Raw genomic sequence first — 18389 nt, 5'->3', positions numbered from 1 at the left:
CATTATTACTGTTGTTATTATTGCACACCTGTGAGCTGGAAATTTAGTGGTCTTAAATCTATTTAATTTTGTGCTTTTGTAACTCATTGTACTGTAGTTCAATCATTTTGGTGTGAACATTTCCCAGTTGTCTAGAAATGGCAGCACTGGTGAGTCTAGTTGACATCAGAGATCATTTCTATGAAAAAGACCTTTAGCTAATGCTGACACAAGTTCACAGTAACTGATCATTACTTCTCCCATGTCATGACATGGGCTGCAAGTCTGCCAGTCCTCACGTATTGCAGTGAGCTTTTGTAATTTACTGTATATGTATAAATTAGAGAAACTCTTAGCAGATGTTAGGGAATTTGGAGCTTTGTCCTTAAATGATCATGCTGTGTCCATGCCCATTCAGAAGATTTGATGCTTTCGTTTCTGTCTGTTTTTTCTTTAACACTGTGCTTAGGAAAGTCTTTCTCCACTACAGTCTACTTGATTGATATGCTCAGGACGTGTATCTAAGACAGATCTGAGCAAAATGTAAGCTCTGTAGTGATTTCATGATGTAGCACCACTTCAAACTCTGAATAAAAATACTGCTTTTTTTTTCCACATCATTGTTAATGTTTGTACTGTTTTTTATGTATGTGACTTCTGTTTCTTTTTAATGTTTGTTAGGACCTCTATCATACTGTGGAAAAACTGAGCAACACTCTGGCCTCTCTCTCAGGCTGTGCCCGAAAGGTGGTCAACAAAGAAGAGGCTGCTCAGAAGGTTACAGCATTACAGCAGAAATATGAAAAGGTGCTAGGAAATGCTAAAGAGAAACAGACCTTATTAGAGACTCTTCTGGCTCAATGGCAGAAGTGAGTAGCCTCTCACATCTGTTATGAGGAACATGGAGACCTTCCTGCGGTCAGTGTGTGAGGCTGAGGAGACGACTTGAATTGGTAACTCTACGTTGTAATTTTGTTAGGCAGGAGAAGGAGCTGTCTATATTCCTGACCTGGTTGGAGGGGTGTGAAGCTATGGCCAGACCTTCAGAGCAGTATGTTTCTGCTGACAGAGTTAAACTGGAAGGTGAACTGCAGTCGCTGCAGGTATGTTTCAACTGAAAGGTTGTCACCCTACATTTCCTGGTTTGTTTTCTTTAAAGGATGCACTTGCTCAGTTGTACTCTGACAGTCACTTGATTCTGGGCTTTGGAAATGTCCTGGGAAAGTGTTACATTATTACTGTGGTTGTTTGTCAAAGACAAGAAAATGACAGGAAGAATATTATTTGCAAATATAATATACTGACTCAAGAAAAATAAAACTCTGGTATTATCTGTCAAGGAAGGACATTGATCTGCTTGCCAGAGGATCCTTTCTCTAGAGAAATCCCTTTGTTAGACAATGCTATTTTTCCTTTTTTTTTTTTTCATGTGAATAAAGTTGCTCAGATGACAAAATACTCAAAGATTTTGAATTCACAGAGAAAGTCTGGTTGCTGATTTTTATTTTTTTTTAACACAAGACTTTCATCCTTCTCTAAAGTATACTTTCCCTTGGAACTTCTGCCATTTGTTTTTAGATTAATATGAAGCAGTTGGCCAAATGTAGCATCTTTCCCACCCTCCGTGAAGTCAATGACTCCATAATTTCAGTTTTAAATATAACTGGAGAGAAGGAAAATAATTTTTTTGGGGTAGTGGTTTTCTGTTTGGGCCAATTTGCAACATTTCCCTACAATTCTATTACTTCACACAAAATATGTCACAAACGATTCTTTACTTTAGCCACTGTCATCATACAGTAGAGCTGTGTGAAAAGGTCACAGTTGGTCCTAAAGGAGAAACAACAACAAAAACAAAACAACAAACAACCAAACAGAACACACACACACACACACAAAACAACAACAACAAAAAAATGACTTTAATGAATCCTTGCTGAATTAGAGTTGCAGATTTAGCTGTCTGAGAGGTGTTGAGTACCTGCGTGTCCTAATAGATCTCAGTTCCCTCTATGGATTTGATTGTGCTCATTCACTTGTCTCAAAGTGATGTACTGGAAATCCGTAGCTAATTTTTAAATTATTTTTATTTTTCATAATATGATGCCATATTTAATCTAAAGACTGTACATTTCATTGTTCTGCCAGGATTTGCAAGAAGACATTGAGTCCCATGGATCAGTCTATGCAAGACTATTACAATTGAGTGAGTCGCTATTCCCAACAGCTTCCAAACAGTGTGTCAAAACAATAAAAGAAAAATTTGAAGAGCTGGATGAGAGGTGGAAAGCTTTACCACAAACTCTTGATAAAAGGTTTGTGTTTCAGAATGTTTTTTATGTGTTGAATGAGAGTAACCAATATCCAGATGAGGAATCCCAATCCTGAAACATAGTTTTTACAGTATTACCATTAGGAAAACAAAGGTTTAAGATTCATATTCGACCCTGAGTTCCAAGTAATAGGGTTTGGGGAATCCCAGAGATTTATCGTGCTGTCTTTTTGTCATAGGAGAGTTTTGTTTGAAGGAACATGGGGCATGAAATGAAGATAAGGTTGCATTTCTTCAGTTACAATTTTACAAGTAACTTCCTAAGTTACTTTCAAAATCTGCAATATTTCTGCATTTTTGCCACTTATATGCTTTATCTTGTGTACAGCCAGACTATTATCTCATTAAACCTGCTTTGAAGTTTTCGTTTGCAATAGGTACTAGAAATGCTTAATTGTTAGGCTGCTGGCTCATGTTAGGCTCAGGAACACTGCTCCCTTTTTTTTGGAAACTGTATGTTATCATATATTTAGATTTCAATTGTTTTCATGATGAACATAAATATTTTACTATTTGTGAAGGAGCTTAAATAATAGACCATGGTCAAAGATGTAATCTTCTAGGTCGGGGGTGTCAAACTCATTTTTCACTGGGGTTCACATCAGCCTCGTGGTTGTGTTCAAAGGGCCGAATGTAATTTTAGGACTGTATAAATGCAACTACTCAGTCCTAAAATTACATTGGGCCCTTTGAAGGCAACCACGAGGCTGATGTGGTCTCTGGTGAAATGAGTTTGACATCTCTGTTCCAGGTGCTTTATCAATTTGATTGTTTTACAAGATTACAATCTTCTACATAGCATTTCATGTTGAAAATTATGTAGAGAATTGTCTAAGGGAAATAGGAAGGTAAATGACAAGGCACTTTTTAAGGCCAAGGTTTATAAGCTTAGTTCTGCTAGGTGCTTAGTACTGCTTTGGACATATTCCTCTTTTGAATTGTCTTCTGAGCAGACTTGAACCTCACTTCACTGGAAGCTGAGCATGCAGTACTCACTCTTTGCCTAAAGTTATGAGACTCTCACCTTACGTGTTGCAGATGACAGGGCAAACAGAATTGCAATGTCCATCAAAATCATTATCTTTGCTGGGACTACTGTCATGAAGAAAAATTGAAGAACATACTTTGATTATTTGGGGCACTTCTAACAGTTGATATGAATAAAACAGTGCAAACAGTGGAAACCACTGCTTTCAAGTCTTATGTTATTCCCCAGCTAAGAAATCAACACGGCAGTCATCACGTTTGTAACGTAAATTAACATTTCCTTTTTTCCCTCCACCTGGCATTCATTTTAATGCTGTCCAGTCAGCTGTGGTTTTGATTATGGGAAGTGATTCATTTATATCAAGTGCTTTCATATTTACATCTGACATCCTATAGGATCAACTTCCTTCAATCTCTTATTGCTGAGCATGGGCAGTTTGATGAGCTCCTGCTCAGTTTTTCAGACTGGATTAAGCAGTTTCTTGCTGAACTACAAGCAACTTCAGAGATAAACACAGCTGATCAACAACTAGCTGCATCTCACAATAAGGTAAACTTTTGGATATAAATACTAAAGACAGAGAAATTGTACAGTGTATTCAGCTAAATATTCATCTAAAGCTAGCATGAGGTCATTTGTTTGAAAACCAAGACACTGTTGCAGTCACATACAGCATTCTGTTATTTGACCAGTGTGAAGCAAAATTTTAACACTAAACTGTTCTTACTGAAAATCCTTTGGTAGTGCTTGTTTTGCTTGTAAGTTTAGTACTAAAATGTTTTCTGAGCTTTTGTTTGGAAGAAGAAACCCAGCCCTGTTTCCTTTCTTTCCCATAGAAACACACAATGGAAGTCGAAAGTAAGAAAGAGCAATTACGGAGTCTGAAGGAACATGTAAATAAATTGTGTTCTTTCAGCTGCCCAGAGGACCAGCAGACATTTCAGGGAAAGACTGAAGATTGCTTTCAGATCTTCCAGGAGGCAAGTCAAATAACTAGCCAAAGGCAAGAGGCTCTGGATCAGCTGCAGGTATTCCTGGAGCTCCACAGTTCTGCATCAGGAGTGCTGCACCAACTGAGGCAGACAGTGGAGAAAACAGGAAATATGGATAAAACTAAATCTGAATTACTGGAGAAGGAACTCAATGATGTTATTCAAGCCCTTAACAAGCTGGAATCTGTTGCTATCAGTTTGGATGGCTCTCTTACTAAGGCCCAGTATCATCTAAAACATGGCATGTCTGAGCAGAGGACCTCCTGCAGAGCTGTGGTGGAGAATCTGTGCTTGGAACTGGATGCAGTTCAAAACCTACTGGGAACCAAACAGAGTGAAGCAGAAGCTCTTGGAGCCCTGAGAAGGTCTTTCATGGAACGTAAAGAACAGCTACTGAAAAGCATTGAAGATATTGAGGAAAAGGCTGACAAGGAGGGCCTGAAGGAGGCAACGCTACAAGCCCTCCAGCAAAGGTAAAACCAATATTAATGTTTGAGCTTGGGACTTCCTTATTTGCTCATAGTCTCTATAGTTTTTCTTATGCATTGAAGTCACGTGTGAGTTTTCTGCCTGAGCACCTTATATCTTGCCAGGCATATAGGAGTCCATGTATCTACTTAATAAAATTTTGTGAGTGTGATGTTTCGATAGAGGGACAACATAAGCAGAACACTTACAAAGTCTTGCTAATCTTTTATGTTGAATGAATAGTCAAGAAATTCTTTGTCTCAGAAAGTGAGTTTGTCCAAATGAATCCAAGCTCCAAACAGCTATTCGAAATCTCTCATAACACAACTATCTCTGTTACAGGACTGAAGACTGTACGTATGTGTGGGAGGAATTGAAAACACTAAAATAAAATATTAATCTAAATATTTGAGTATGTTTCCAAGTCATTGTGTGTGATGAAGGCATATGTATATCTATATAACTGTATAGCTGTATATGTATCAGAAAAATCACATTTTGAGCCCAGTTGTAGCAGAAAAAAATCCAAATAAGACTTTGCTTTCTGAAGATATTGTAGGAAATGCTAGATAAAGGGAACTTAATGCACAGTAACTCTAAGAGCCACTGTTTCACTCTTCCTTTCTCCTCTTTTCTCTTGCATAAAAGTGAAGATATGTAAATTTGAAATCTTCTTTTTAACTTGCAGATTGAGGCTTTTTAACCAGTTAGATGAAGAACTGAATTCTCACCAGCATGAACTACAGTGGCTCATGGACAAAGCAAAACAAATAGCCCAAAAAGATATTACACTTACTCCTGAGATTGACAAAGAGATAAATCGCTTAGAATCTCTGTGGGAGGATACCAAGAAAGTTATACATGAAAAGTAAGTAGATTTTAGACTTAAGATGAGAAAGGAGAAAGTTATTTTAGTGAGAGAAAGAGACACAATTATTTACATTTAATACCTTCTTGCCATATTAATTCCAATAAAAAGTGGGGCTTATATGTTAAATACTGAGTAGAAGATAAAACATAGTATAAACCAGGATATTTGTACCAGTGGTAATTATAATATTAATAAAGCCACAGATAGGTTCTCAGGACAGTACCTATAAATATACTGAGCTTTTAGTTGTATGTTATTGTCTACTCTCCTGAAAGGTAAGAATTCTTCATTGAGATTTCACTGTCACTCCAACTAGCACATACTCTCCTGGCACATATTTTCTTCTCTATTGGATATGTGTTTTTTAGAACCCTATATTTAGTGCTCCTAAATCATTCCTAGATTTAAGTCTTTCTGCCTGCCCAAGGGACCAGGCTCATAACAATCACTAGTCTATAATCAGTGATGTAAGAGGGTGTAAGACAGTTTTGTATATCAATGAAAGTTCATAAAGAATTAAAGAAAATTTTCTTTTACTTTTTTCTTTGTCTTTGTTGCCTCTTCATTATCTTTAAAGAAAACTTCTTCAAATATTCTTTTTTAAGTTATCATGGTAAAATTAAGTGCTAGGTTCATTTGATACTACATCATCCTTAATGTACATAAATTTTGTCGAAGTGCAGAAACAGACCAGTTCTAAGCCTGGCAAATACTTCAATGGGCATATGCAATTTGTTGATCTCTGTGTAACTGTTAGGTTTGTGTACTGGAATAACAATTTAAAAAACAATCAAAAGTTTGTTTGTTTGTTTGTTTGTTTGTTTCTCTTTGCTTTCTATGCTGTATTGTTTTACACCATACAGATATTTGTAAATATGCTGCCCCTTAACCAGAACTTTGTATTATTTCTCTCTTGAAAATATGCACAGCTACATGAATTGCATTTCAAGTGTTTTGTTTTTTTTTTTCCAGCTGACTTCAGCCTGGTTTTCTAGTGAATTTTTAAGGGATGTATAAATCTGAACTAAGTGGAAGAAAGGGTTAGCTTTGTTTCAAAATGTCCACCATTGCTTTAGTCTTTATTTCTGCTTATTTATACCTCAAAAAATATTTCATGTGAAAGAAACAAGTTAAAAAAAGATGAGCTCTGAGTGCCAGCATCATTGTAGTGTGGTTTCCAGTCAGTAAGGTACTAAACCTAGGGAGAAGCTTGAATTCCAGCTTCAGTCTGTCTTTAGCTTGAGTCACTTGCTTCAATATCTTATATATATGTGATGGTAATTCATATCCTGTCTCTTCAGTAAGATGTTTTGTGATATATGGACCCATAGTGATTAGTAAAACCTAAATATTAATATTTCCTTGGCAGCCCAAAACATGTTCAGCAGTGCATCCTGATTTTCCCATAGTGAATCGCTACGTTATATTCTTTTTCCTTCAGAAACCTGACAGCAAATGGTGCTAACGCAGCCTTTTCCCTTTACAGAAAGGAGCAGTCCTGCATTCTCATTGATCTGATGAAGGAATATCAGAGCTTGAAGTCAACAGTAATGAAAGTCATAGACAGTGCTGGCAGTGCTTCTGTCATCAAATCCATTTGGAAGGATCATGAAGATGTCAGGCGAACTTTATCAAAGGTAATTACATATATTTTCATTTGAGGAATTTAAATGATCTTTGACTTAGGTGGATTTTTCTGTTTGAAAGGTGCCCTTGAGCTGTGTGTAAAGTTACTTGAATTTACTGACAAATTTTGTCACACTGATATTCAGGGTTTAAATTGTACTGATTCTGATGAGAATATAGTCCTTTCAGAATTTTGATGAGATCCATTAATGTGTATTTGATTGTTGCTATTTATAATTTTAACATCTAGAAATGCAAAACGTTGATTTGTATGGAAAGCATAAGTTATCTGCTCTTCATATAAAATACCTTGAGAATATATTCTTGTCATAGTATGAGAGAATATTTCCAGTCAACATACTTTAATGTTTTTCCATTTTGGGTAATTTTTTGAATGGATGAAAGTCAATAAAACAAAATGAACGGCATGCATTTCGAATGTGTGTAATTCTTATATCTGTCTCTTTTCCTAAAACAGCTTATTCCATGGGGTACAATGTTGATACTGGCCACTGAGCAGAGATAAGGATTAATTGGATCATACTTCTGATATTCTTAATTCTGCTATCCATCAGCCTGTCAAAATAAACAGTTCTGTGTTTAATTATTTTCATTCATTTGAAAGCCTATTGAGCTCTTCATTAAAAATTCTTCAACTCTGTATAAACCTCATTCTAAACTATGGATATTTATGGCCTCTTTTTAATAGACATTTTAACTAGAACTGAAAGCCAGAACAGAGCTCACCATTCTAACAAAGAAATGTATGTAACTTCCATATGATTCCTCTCCTTAACGTGAGCCTTGAGCTGCAGAAAATTCCTTGCTACAACAGCGGCCATATCTAGGCCTGAATGAGTTGGAGCACAATAAGTATTTTGCACAACTGCAGCCATAATAAGGTAGGCATGGCCACGTGGCCATGCTGCATCCAGATTAGTAGCTTATCTGCTGATCTGTAATACTTGTTAAAGAAAATCTATGAGATATTTACTTTGACCATTTCTCAGTATGTTGTCACCTATTCAGTAACAGTTTTAAAGATTTACCTATGTCTAGAATTGCAAACTTAGTAGACCTGAAGATTTTGTCTAATTCTTTTCTGAACACATTTGTACTTTTCCAGACAATCTAGGAGTCATGGGGTTTACAATTCTAAATTTTGTTTGCAACACCCTCTCTTTACCCTGCTCTAATTCCAGAATTGATTTTGGATACTAGTTAGTCAATGATTGGTTATTCAATTTTAGACATGTAGAGTGTGAAGAATATAAAGAATAATAAAAATAGAAATGCCTTAAGTCCCAAAGATAGCTGGTTACCGAATGCGGAAAATTCAGAATTTATTATTCCCACTCCTGTGCTTTACTTAGAAGAACAATCACACTATTTCATTTTGCTTATGAGAAAACCATGTTAGTTGCTTTGTATTTTGTGGCATAGATAAATATTAGATGGTACACTGAATGAGAATGATCAAATGCATAACATATATCACATGGAGAACTGGATTTTCCTTTCTTTCTTCAAGGATGTGTTAAACAAGCAAATATTTATGTTCACAGCATGAAGCTGCCAAGAATGACCTGAGTGATAAACAAAAAGACCTGGATACTTTCACCAATAAAGGAAAACATTTGTTAACAGAATTGAAAAGAGTGCATAAGTGTGACTTCTCTGCGATAAAAGCAGATATGAACTGTACAGTGGACAAATGGCTGGATGTAAGAATCTAGTGTTTATACACCGAATACAGTTTTTGAGTTGTGCTAAGGTTACAGTGTTAGTATTTTCCTGGATCTTAGAGTGCAATTGTTTAGTAAAGTTTACTCTGAAGTATACCTCAAAGGGTTAATCAGCAGGATTTGGCATCCATTATATGCAAAAGATTGTGACATCCATTTGATAGATTTTAAAATGATGTCTTATAACAGTGTATGAATGCTACTAGCATAAACTCAATGCACACTTCTGATTATAAATTTGGATTGGTTTCTCACTTAATGTATGCCAGTATTACTTTATGGAAGTAAATTGGACTAAATAAATTAGGCAGTAAATCGTATTGATCTGCACCATAAAATATGTCAATATGTTGAGAAAGAACCTTATAGCAGAAAAACAGAAAAAATAATATTTTATATGTATATTTATACAGCTTTATTAGCAAATTCATACCTTTCTTAAGTAAGACAAATGTAGCTGTTTTTAAAGATAAAGTTTACTTGAATATAAAACTCCTTCCCAATAAAAAATATACAAATTTTTAGAAACAGTCATGTATGATTTTTGTTCATTTTATGATGTGGGTAGCTAAACTGAAATTGGAATTCAGAACTTAGAATTAAATCTAAGAAGATTCTTCATCTAGGCTTATTAATTATTTCTGATGCACTTGTCTTGCAACTGGCTACAAAATAAGGAATTCTAAAATTAATTAGTGAATGCTATTGATAATTCTCCTCCTAAAAGGTGTCTGAAAGGATTGATGACAACATCGACCGTCTGAGTGTGTGTGTGTCCCTATGGGATGACATTCTCAAATCTGGAGATGAAATGGATGGATGGTGCAATAAATGCATTTCTCAACTGAATGAAGGCATCAGCAATTTGAGTAACAGTCAGAGGATGGAGATTCTCCTGAAAGACTTACAGGTGCTTACCTATAAATCAGTGATTAAAATGTTCTGGACCAAAATCTCCAGTGATAGCAGGCACATAGATAAGGCTATGCTGTTATAGACTACCGTGTCCCCTGTTCAAGCAGCGGTACCACTAATGCAGTGGCTGTTGGCAGCATTCAAGTCCATTTTTGAAGCTGTTTGCTTCTGACAGAAACAAGAAGAGCAGTTTCTAAAATCTCATCTAGGAAGGTAGTTTCTCCAGACAATAAAAAATATGTGCTAGACTGGAAGGCAAATTTTAATGTCACATTCTAGCAATTTTGGTAGGATGATGTCTTTATTTTCTGGATAGTGCTAAACTGTTTTAGAAATCTAGCCAGTGTTCAGGATGCGTGCTGCCTCTGTTGGCTCAAAATACATGGCAGATCAACCACAGGATGAGCCATATTCTACTTAATTTGAAATAAATTGTGTCCTTAAGAAGATGCACAGCGAACATATACAAGTAGTATGATAGAATATGAAATCGTACGGGATCAGTATTTTGCTCAGGACAAGCTTTATCTAATGTTTTTCTGATTAGTATAGAAATTAGACAACCTAAACTCATCACTATTAAAACTGATTTGGAATAAGAGCATCCAGTGCCCAAATCACAGGTGTACCAGATCCACGGGAGGGCCAGAATAGCAGAAGACATGAGCAATGTGCATGCATTTGCAGTCACAGAAGGCATAGTCTATAATACTTCTTCTGCACTTTCTTTTGCAAAGGCGAGAGGAAAGGTAGTTCACTGACAGAAGGGTCCTGCTCTTTCAGCAATCAGAAATAAATGAGCAGGGACAGAAATAATCAGTGGACCTTTTCTATGGTCCATTTCTTGATCAGTCACCTAATATTGTATCCTCCTTAGCACAGAATATCCCCAGAGGATTCTTCTGGGACCATCTGAACTTGACCATGCAGGGCAGATGTTTAGTGCAGCAATTTTATCTTGAAATCCACTGTCCAGTCATTTAATTGGAGTGATTTGTTTGAAGTTTTTAGAAAAGAAAGTCTGGGTAGTAGGATATATACACCGATTACTTTCCTAGTACTTCAGAACTACAATTATACATATTATGATTTTCTCTTTGCCATATTTTTAATAAGTATTATATTTCTTTATAACTTGGATCTATATGACCACAGTAAATACAAGGTCCAGATATGTCAGTGTATATGTAGCAGAATTTTTTAATTCCCTTTTGACATGAAAATTTATTTATGTGTCTAATTTTTATCCAAGAGTTCAGTTCCTTGTAACAAAAAACAGAGAGCACATGGATTATACTCTGCATACCATTAAGTGGAGCCTAACAACCACAGTAGATTTTTCCAGTTGAGTAAACAATGACATTCCCTTATTTATTTAGCTGGTTCTAAGAAACTAAAGCTGTTAGTTAATTTTAAATGCTAAAAATGTGTGTGGTTATTTTAATGGAGGGGGGAAAATCTCTGAACTGAGTCTAATAAAGGAAAGAAGATGAGAGGTTTTTAGAGAAGAAAACAAATAGAACAGTGTTTTCCCTCTAGTTGCTAAACTTTGCAATTGATGGAGCATCCTTCAGGGGGTATAGAATCTTCCTGTATTTTGGTATGAAACTTTGACCACATCTGTTTTACAGTCTGAAGTCAAGGATAAAGAACTGAAGTTGGAGCAGCTTAGTTCTAAAATTTCAGATCTCAAAGAACTGACTCATAGTCAAGAGCCTCCTGCAGATCTCCAGGTAAAATAAAGATATTGGTAATCACAGACTGTGCTCAAATGACTAAGAAGCTCCTGAAATTTCTGTTTCTCCTGTACTGCCCTTTTCTTTCAAGGTGACAGCTACAGCATTATTTATATGTATCGTAACTTTTTTTCATATTTCTTCAGTTAACTTTGGTAATTTCTGAAAAAAAAAACATGCCATAAAGTAAATGGACATTAGAGTTGTAAAAGTATTTTTTACTAAAGCCAAATAGAGTGAATAGTTTATAAGATAACTGATCAGATACGAGACAGATTATGTTCTTTACACTGCACAACGTTAAACCATACACTGCCTCCTTGAAAGAACTATAAGGCAGTAAAATACGTTAATTTGCTTTATCAAACCAAAAGTATTCTTTAGTGGACTGGAATTAGTGTCCTGAAGCAACTGTTACAAGAGAGGGGTAAAACAGAAATATTGAATATGTGCTTCTTGAACAATTATTCCTGGCCAGGTTCTTATTTTTCATGTTATAGGACAAATGCAAGACCAAACTATGACTATTTTGGATGTTTGATTTGAATGGAAATTGGTATGTGAAATTATTCACTTTCAATGTCAGAAGTTTTAAAAGATAAGATGGTTTCTCTGATTTCCACAGGAAGTGAAATGTCTCAGTAGATATTTATTCCAAATGCATTTATCAAATTTTAATGGAACTTAATACAACTGTCAAGCCTTGTCTGCATTTTGCTATGATTGTAAATATAAACTTAAATTACCAATCAGATGTGGGTCAAGAACGCTATAGTATAAAGATGTACAACTTATGTAGAAATGCTTGTATATTCTCCCAAATTGTTTCCTTTACATTAGAGGTTCAGAAAAATCAGGTGTAATCATAAGTTTCTTAATAAATATCTGTCCACTTACAGAGTGAAACTTAGGGGAAATTGTTTTGCAGAGTATCACTGTTAACTAACACATACCTATTCCCAACTACTAAATATAACAAATACAACAAAAGATTTAAGTCATACCTACAATAAAATAATTGTAGTTGAGATATAAATGCAAATTTGAAAATAAAGCCTCAAAACTTAAATCAAATCCCCAAAGTATTTGTCAACATTCAAATACTAAATATGTAAACTACAGCATGATCAGCTCATATTCTGAGAACATAAACAATTCCTTAATAGAATTTTCAGTAATTTCTCATTTACAAATATTTTCCTTTTATGACTGATTTGATTTACTTTTTATTAGAAAAATGTGCACAGCTAACATCTCCTATAATTTCACATATTGCTGTCTTGAAACAGGTTAATGGGCAATATTCTAACTCATTTTGTGCTGCCTTCAATTGTAATCTGTCTTACACTGAGATACTTTAAGCCCAAATGCTCTTAAGTTTCACCCATTGACATTTCTTTTTATGGACCTATGTGTATTTTGGTCATGTTCTGTGTATGTGGCAAATTAGTAAAGGAAAAAGATTTGTTAAACTTTTCAGAAGTGGATAATAACTTCAACAATTTGCAGTCTTGCTTTTAAGAAGTGAGTATTCCTTCTTTGGATTACTGTATCTCTAAGATTTGATCCTGAATGATTGACATTTTGTATTTATGTAAGTATCTTTAGTTATGGATATAAAAAGAGCAAAATTATCATAATTGATGACCTTCCCACCTTCCATTTTTTCAGTAAACTTTCGCCATAATAGGAGTTTTATTTCAATGCTTTAATACATAATATTTTGCTTTTAGTTTATAGCATCAGATTTGAGGCAGAAGTTGGAACATGCCAAAGAAATGTTACAGACAGCAAAAGAAACTTTGAAAGATTTCAGTACTCAGAAGATGGAGTTACAAAGATTTATTGATCAGATGACAGACTGGTTGGCAAAAGTGGAAGAAACACTACTAAGCTGTGCATGTAACCTGGATCCTGAAGCTCTAAATAAAGTGAAGGTTGGTGCTGAAAAAAATGAAGGTGCTTTTTGTTATGCAGTGATCTTTGGTTTTTTATCAGTTTTTGCTAAGCATTATATTTAATTTTAATTTGATAAAATACTGGCAAATAATACAGTTAGTTAGTTTAAGAAGTTCCACCAATGAAAAAACATTCTGAACTATTAACTTTATATAAACCTTTCAGAAAATTATAATGAATAATATGGTCTTTGTTGTGACAAGAACCAGTTTTGTTACATAGAACTCTTCAGTCATTACTCTAGCATATTTGAAAGTCTATTGACTCCCTTGAAATGTAAGCTATGAACTTATAACTCATCAAAGTAAAAGACCATGGACTGAACTCAATTTAACACAAGCTTCTACCTTAGAAGTCCTCCTCAGTCCTCATATATAGCAAGTCTGTTGCCTAGCTCTTAGAACTCTCAATAGCATACAGTTATGCACATCACAAAAAAAAAAAGGAGATTTTTTTCAGTGTGAACACATGTTAATAGTGATATACTAGCCTATTCAAATCAATTTCCAAACAAATGTTCCTCTCTACTCAGGTGAAAACTCCCTTTCATTCAGAACTCCCACTAAATACCAGTGTGATGCTGTATCTCACGTGCCCCTTCAGAGTTTGATGAAAATAACTATTGCTATTCAATATGCCTTGAAATTTATTCATTTATTAATAGAGTAGTACACCATGAGAAATAGCAATTTTCACATTTCTGTGGTGGCTAATGTTTCTAAAGTTTTGAGCATTCATCTCACTTGGAAAATTCAGGAAACATGATCCAGTACTTCTTCCTTTCATTGTATCTAGGACTTGCAATAGACCATAGGAGGAAGGAGCAAATGAGAGGAGCAAGGAATGCTTGAGGAAAAGAGAGGAATCTTTTGTTTCTTTGCAAATGACACATTTGTGTTGCAATTTCATTTTCAGGAAACAGAAAAAGACCTCCAGCTTCAGCAGAGCAGCATTGACTTGACCCGCGAGAACCTCAACAGCCTGTGTCGCAAATACCATTCTGTAGAGCTGGAAACTCTTGGTGGCACTGTCACTTCGTTAATAAAGAAGTATGAATCTTTGAATCAGCTCTGTTCCAGAACACAGGCCAGCGTGCAGGAGTCCTTGGAAAAACATTTCCTCTGTGAGTCTTCAGGCTTGTTAATACGAGCCGTTAGCCCACAGCCGTGAATCATTCTGGAGTCTGCCCCAGTTTCCAGTGATGTCACTTGCAATTACAACTTTATTTTTGTATAGAGCCTTTCAAAAAGTCTTGTTACCAACTGTTCATTTGATAGCTGCTACAAACCAAAGTAATTTACAAAAACAGAATTCAATTTTAAACACATAATATGCATGAAAGGCAAACTCAGCTCCATCTTTCTTCACTCGTAGTACATATCTCAATTGCATATATACACTTCACATATTCGCCATTCAGAGATACAAATAACCAAAAAGAGATGTTTAGAATGTGTAAGTCCCCGTCTCAATTATTTCTTGGGCTCCCTGGATAGTCAGTGGAGAGAAGTAGGCAATTTTTAATCTAAGATATTAAGATATTAATCTATAAGTTATCTAACATTACAATGGGATGTATCATACACTGAAAATGCCTGTCTTTTCCCATTGGCCTAGGAGAGCCTAGTGTGACTGTTCAAATTTGGATGTTTAGAGTGGAAACATCTAACTTCTGTGCAATGCATCCCACTCCCAAGGTCACTGAAAGCAAAGAGATTCATCCTATTAGCTTTTACACACTGTTCTTGAAGCATAATTGTGGAAGACAGCTCTATAGTATTATGAGTAATGCTGCTTCTTAAAAATGTATTCTCTCCTCTATACCTTTTTCTTAAATAAGATTCTATGCAAGAATTCCTGGAATGGTTTTCTGGTGCAAAAGCTGCAGTAAAAGAATCATCTTACAGATCTGGGGACAGCAAAGCCATAGAGGCAAAGCTACATGACTTACAGGTATGGTGAACAGATTTTTAAAAAACAGTATTAGCAATTCAGCTATATGTATCCAATTATATCTCTGAAATATTTTGTAAATGCTATCATATTTATTGTTTTTGTTTCCAAAAAAATAATGTAAGAATGGTTCAAGACAGCAATATGTACTGTAGAGGGAATACAGTGGAAAAATGTGTTCACTCTTCCGAGAGGTCACAATTTAATTTCTGGAAGGTTTATGTGTAACTAAATTATTCTTGTTTCTGATTTTTAATTTTTCCTTTTTTTTTTTTCATTTTTTCTTTTATTATTCCTACTTTTTCTTACATTATTGCTTATTCAGTCTTTCAGATTAACACTGATATTTCAAAGCTTATCTGTGTAGATTTTTGATGAGACAGAACACAAACAGCAGCCACCTACTGCAAACAGCCCTAATTGCTGAAATACGCAACACCTTCAGGACTACTAACCTCTCCTGAGAAAGACAGGACTATCTTCGGACCAAAGAGCTCTGTGAAGTGTAGCACCATTTAATAAACTTTTATTTGAACAATCTGCTTTGAATTTTTTTCCATAGCTAGACATGGCTCTTATATTGTTGGGGAAATCTGATCACTTAAAGATGATTAAGGGAGTGGAGCATCTCCCTTATGAGGAAAGGCTGAGGGAGCTGGGTCTCTTTAGCTTGGAGAAGAGGAGACTGAGGGGTGACCTCATTAATGTTTACAAACATATAAAGGGTGAGTGTCACAAGGATGGAGCCAGGCTCTTCTCGGTGACAACCAATGATAGGACAAGGGCTAATGGGTTCAAACTGGAACACAAGAGGTCCCACTTAAATTTGAGAAGAAACTTCTTCTCAGTAAGGGTAACAGAACACTGGAAGAGGCTGCCCAGGGATGTTGTAGAGTCTCCTACTCTAGAGACATTCAAAACCCGCCTGGACACCTTCCTGTGTAGCCTCATCTAGGTGTTCCTGCTCCGGCAGGGGGATTGGACTAGATGATCTTTCGAGGTCCCTTCCAATCCCTAACATTCTGTGATTCTGCGATTCTGTGACTTTTAATAGAAATATCTTTAGTTTTAAACTCTTGCATGTTTAAACTGTATCCTTTCATTACACAGGGTGTTCTGGATTCTGTTAGTGAGGGACAGAAGAAGTTGGATGCTGCTTGCAAGGAAGGAGAAAGTTTGTGTGCTTGCTTACCTGAACCAGTTGTGAGCCATATTCAGGAGCAAATAGCAAAGTCTAACCAGAACTTCCAGGAATTCCTCAACCAGTGTCTGAATGATAAGCAGGCTCTGGAAGCCTGTGCCTCACACCTGGGAACGTGAGTAATGCCAGTAGTCATAGGTGGATTGCATGAATCTTTTTGGCTGCAGAATTACAGGGCACAATTTGAAATTATTTCCAGTTATTCTAGTCCTCTTTGCTTTTTTCTTTGGAAATACTTAAGAGAAAATGAAGTCCTCTGCTAAAAACTCGAAGGGTATTCACTGGATAAAGAATGGAAGAATGGTCAAGATCATATATGTGGAAGATCTGTGTAGCTCATGCAATCCCAAATTAGCAGTTGGGATCTCAGTAATTTAAATGCAATATCCTGGAAGGAAAAGGTGTGATGAATTTTCAGGTTTTGCCATGGGATCTGAAGATAGTATGCTTTTTACACAGCATGCGTCTTGTCCTGTCCCATTCCAGATGGACATATTTCCTAAGGAGGTGATGAGAAAACACCCTTAAATTATTAGTTAGGGCTGGAATTTTAGGAGTTCAAACATTTTTAGGTAAAACTAAATTCAGAACTGTTGCTAATTGAAAATAAAGTTAGTGTAGCATTCATGGGTAAAATGGCAAGATGAGGTGTGTGCCTTCATGTAAAGAAAAGGTTTTCAAACTTAATGCCAGAGCTTGTTTTCCTGTATTCCAAGAGCTCTAGATTCCAGTTACGTTCTGTTGGAGAAACTGAAAGCACAACACTTCAGTTGTTTTAAGTCTCAATACTAAGTAAAAACTCATTTTTATCAATTTTTTCACCTCAGACTAAATCATTATAAGGATTTGGAAAAAGCTTTCTTTTTGTCTGCCTTTATTGAATCTAGTAATAAATAAAGGCACTGTCACTTTAAATTTTGGAGGCTTCTTTTCCCACTGTAGTTCCCATGATTTTGCTGAACATTTTTAGAGAGCTGCTGAATATTTTTAGATTAGTAGTCACTGTGGAATTATGTTTTGTGTACAACTCTTACTCTGAAAGCACAGAAGTGATACCTACCTGTATTTTCCTGGTCTTGGGGATATTGAAAGAACTGAAATAACTTACTGACTTTACCCCACCTGAGAAATATTTTTAAAGGACTGTTTATCTGTTCTGTAGCTTTGAAGATCAGCACAAGAAACTTGGCCTGTGGATACATGACATGGAAGAAAGAATAAACACAGAAGCATTAGGAGAGACCAAACAGCTTATTCCTGAGAAGAAAAAGGAGGTGCAGAAAGTGGAAAAGTTCCTGGAAGAGTTACTGAATTCAAGGTAGTATGAAATACATTTCCTAAAATACTCTACGTTCTTCTGTGCTAAAGCAACAGTGAAACTAAACTGTTTGGCTAAAGTGTGTTTGTGAAAGACAGAGAAGTGTTGCAACATACTCTATGAAAAGAGGCTCAATCCAGTTACTTCCAGTTTTAAGGAAATTGGAATGTGAAGCCAACTCCAAAATTTGATGCTGATACTTTTCTCATTAGGAAAAACTTATCTTGCTTCATTAATAAATGGAAACTGAAAAATATCATCTTAGAAAAAAATAAATCTTAAAAATATTGCTTGTAAAAGCAATAG

At 35.6% G+C, this 18389-nt stretch overlaps 1 protein-coding gene across 1 annotated transcript in view; it reads left to right on the top strand.

Annotated features, from left to right (window-relative positions):
* The window catches only part of SYNE1 (spectrin repeat containing nuclear envelope protein 1), a 304124-nt gene that overhangs the window by 124599 nt on the left and 161136 nt on the right, over window positions 1-18389 (top strand). The window contains exons 35-49 of the mRNA XM_082048748.1: window positions 661-848; window positions 959-1082; window positions 2128-2294; window positions 3695-3848; window positions 4136-4764; window positions 5448-5627; window positions 7117-7267; window positions 8822-8980; window positions 9729-9911; window positions 11548-11649; window positions 13386-13589; window positions 14527-14734; window positions 15452-15564; window positions 16675-16880; window positions 17928-18083. Of these exons, the coding sequence (XP_081904874.1) occupies window positions 661-848; window positions 959-1082; window positions 2128-2294; window positions 3695-3848; window positions 4136-4764; window positions 5448-5627; window positions 7117-7267; window positions 8822-8980; window positions 9729-9911; window positions 11548-11649; window positions 13386-13589; window positions 14527-14734; window positions 15452-15564; window positions 16675-16880; window positions 17928-18083 (2924 nt within the window). The remainder of the gene's footprint in view (window positions 1-660; window positions 849-958; window positions 1083-2127; window positions 2295-3694; window positions 3849-4135; window positions 4765-5447; window positions 5628-7116; window positions 7268-8821; window positions 8981-9728; window positions 9912-11547; window positions 11650-13385; window positions 13590-14526; window positions 14735-15451; window positions 15565-16674; window positions 16881-17927; window positions 18084-18389) is intronic.

Source organism: Streptopelia decaocto (assembly GCF_964273445.1).
Source record: "Streptopelia decaocto genome assembly, chromosome: 3".
Taxonomy (NCBI): domain Eukaryota; kingdom Metazoa; phylum Chordata; class Aves; order Columbiformes; family Columbidae; genus Streptopelia; species Streptopelia decaocto.
This window is presented reverse-complemented; position numbering and strand designations above follow the sequence as displayed.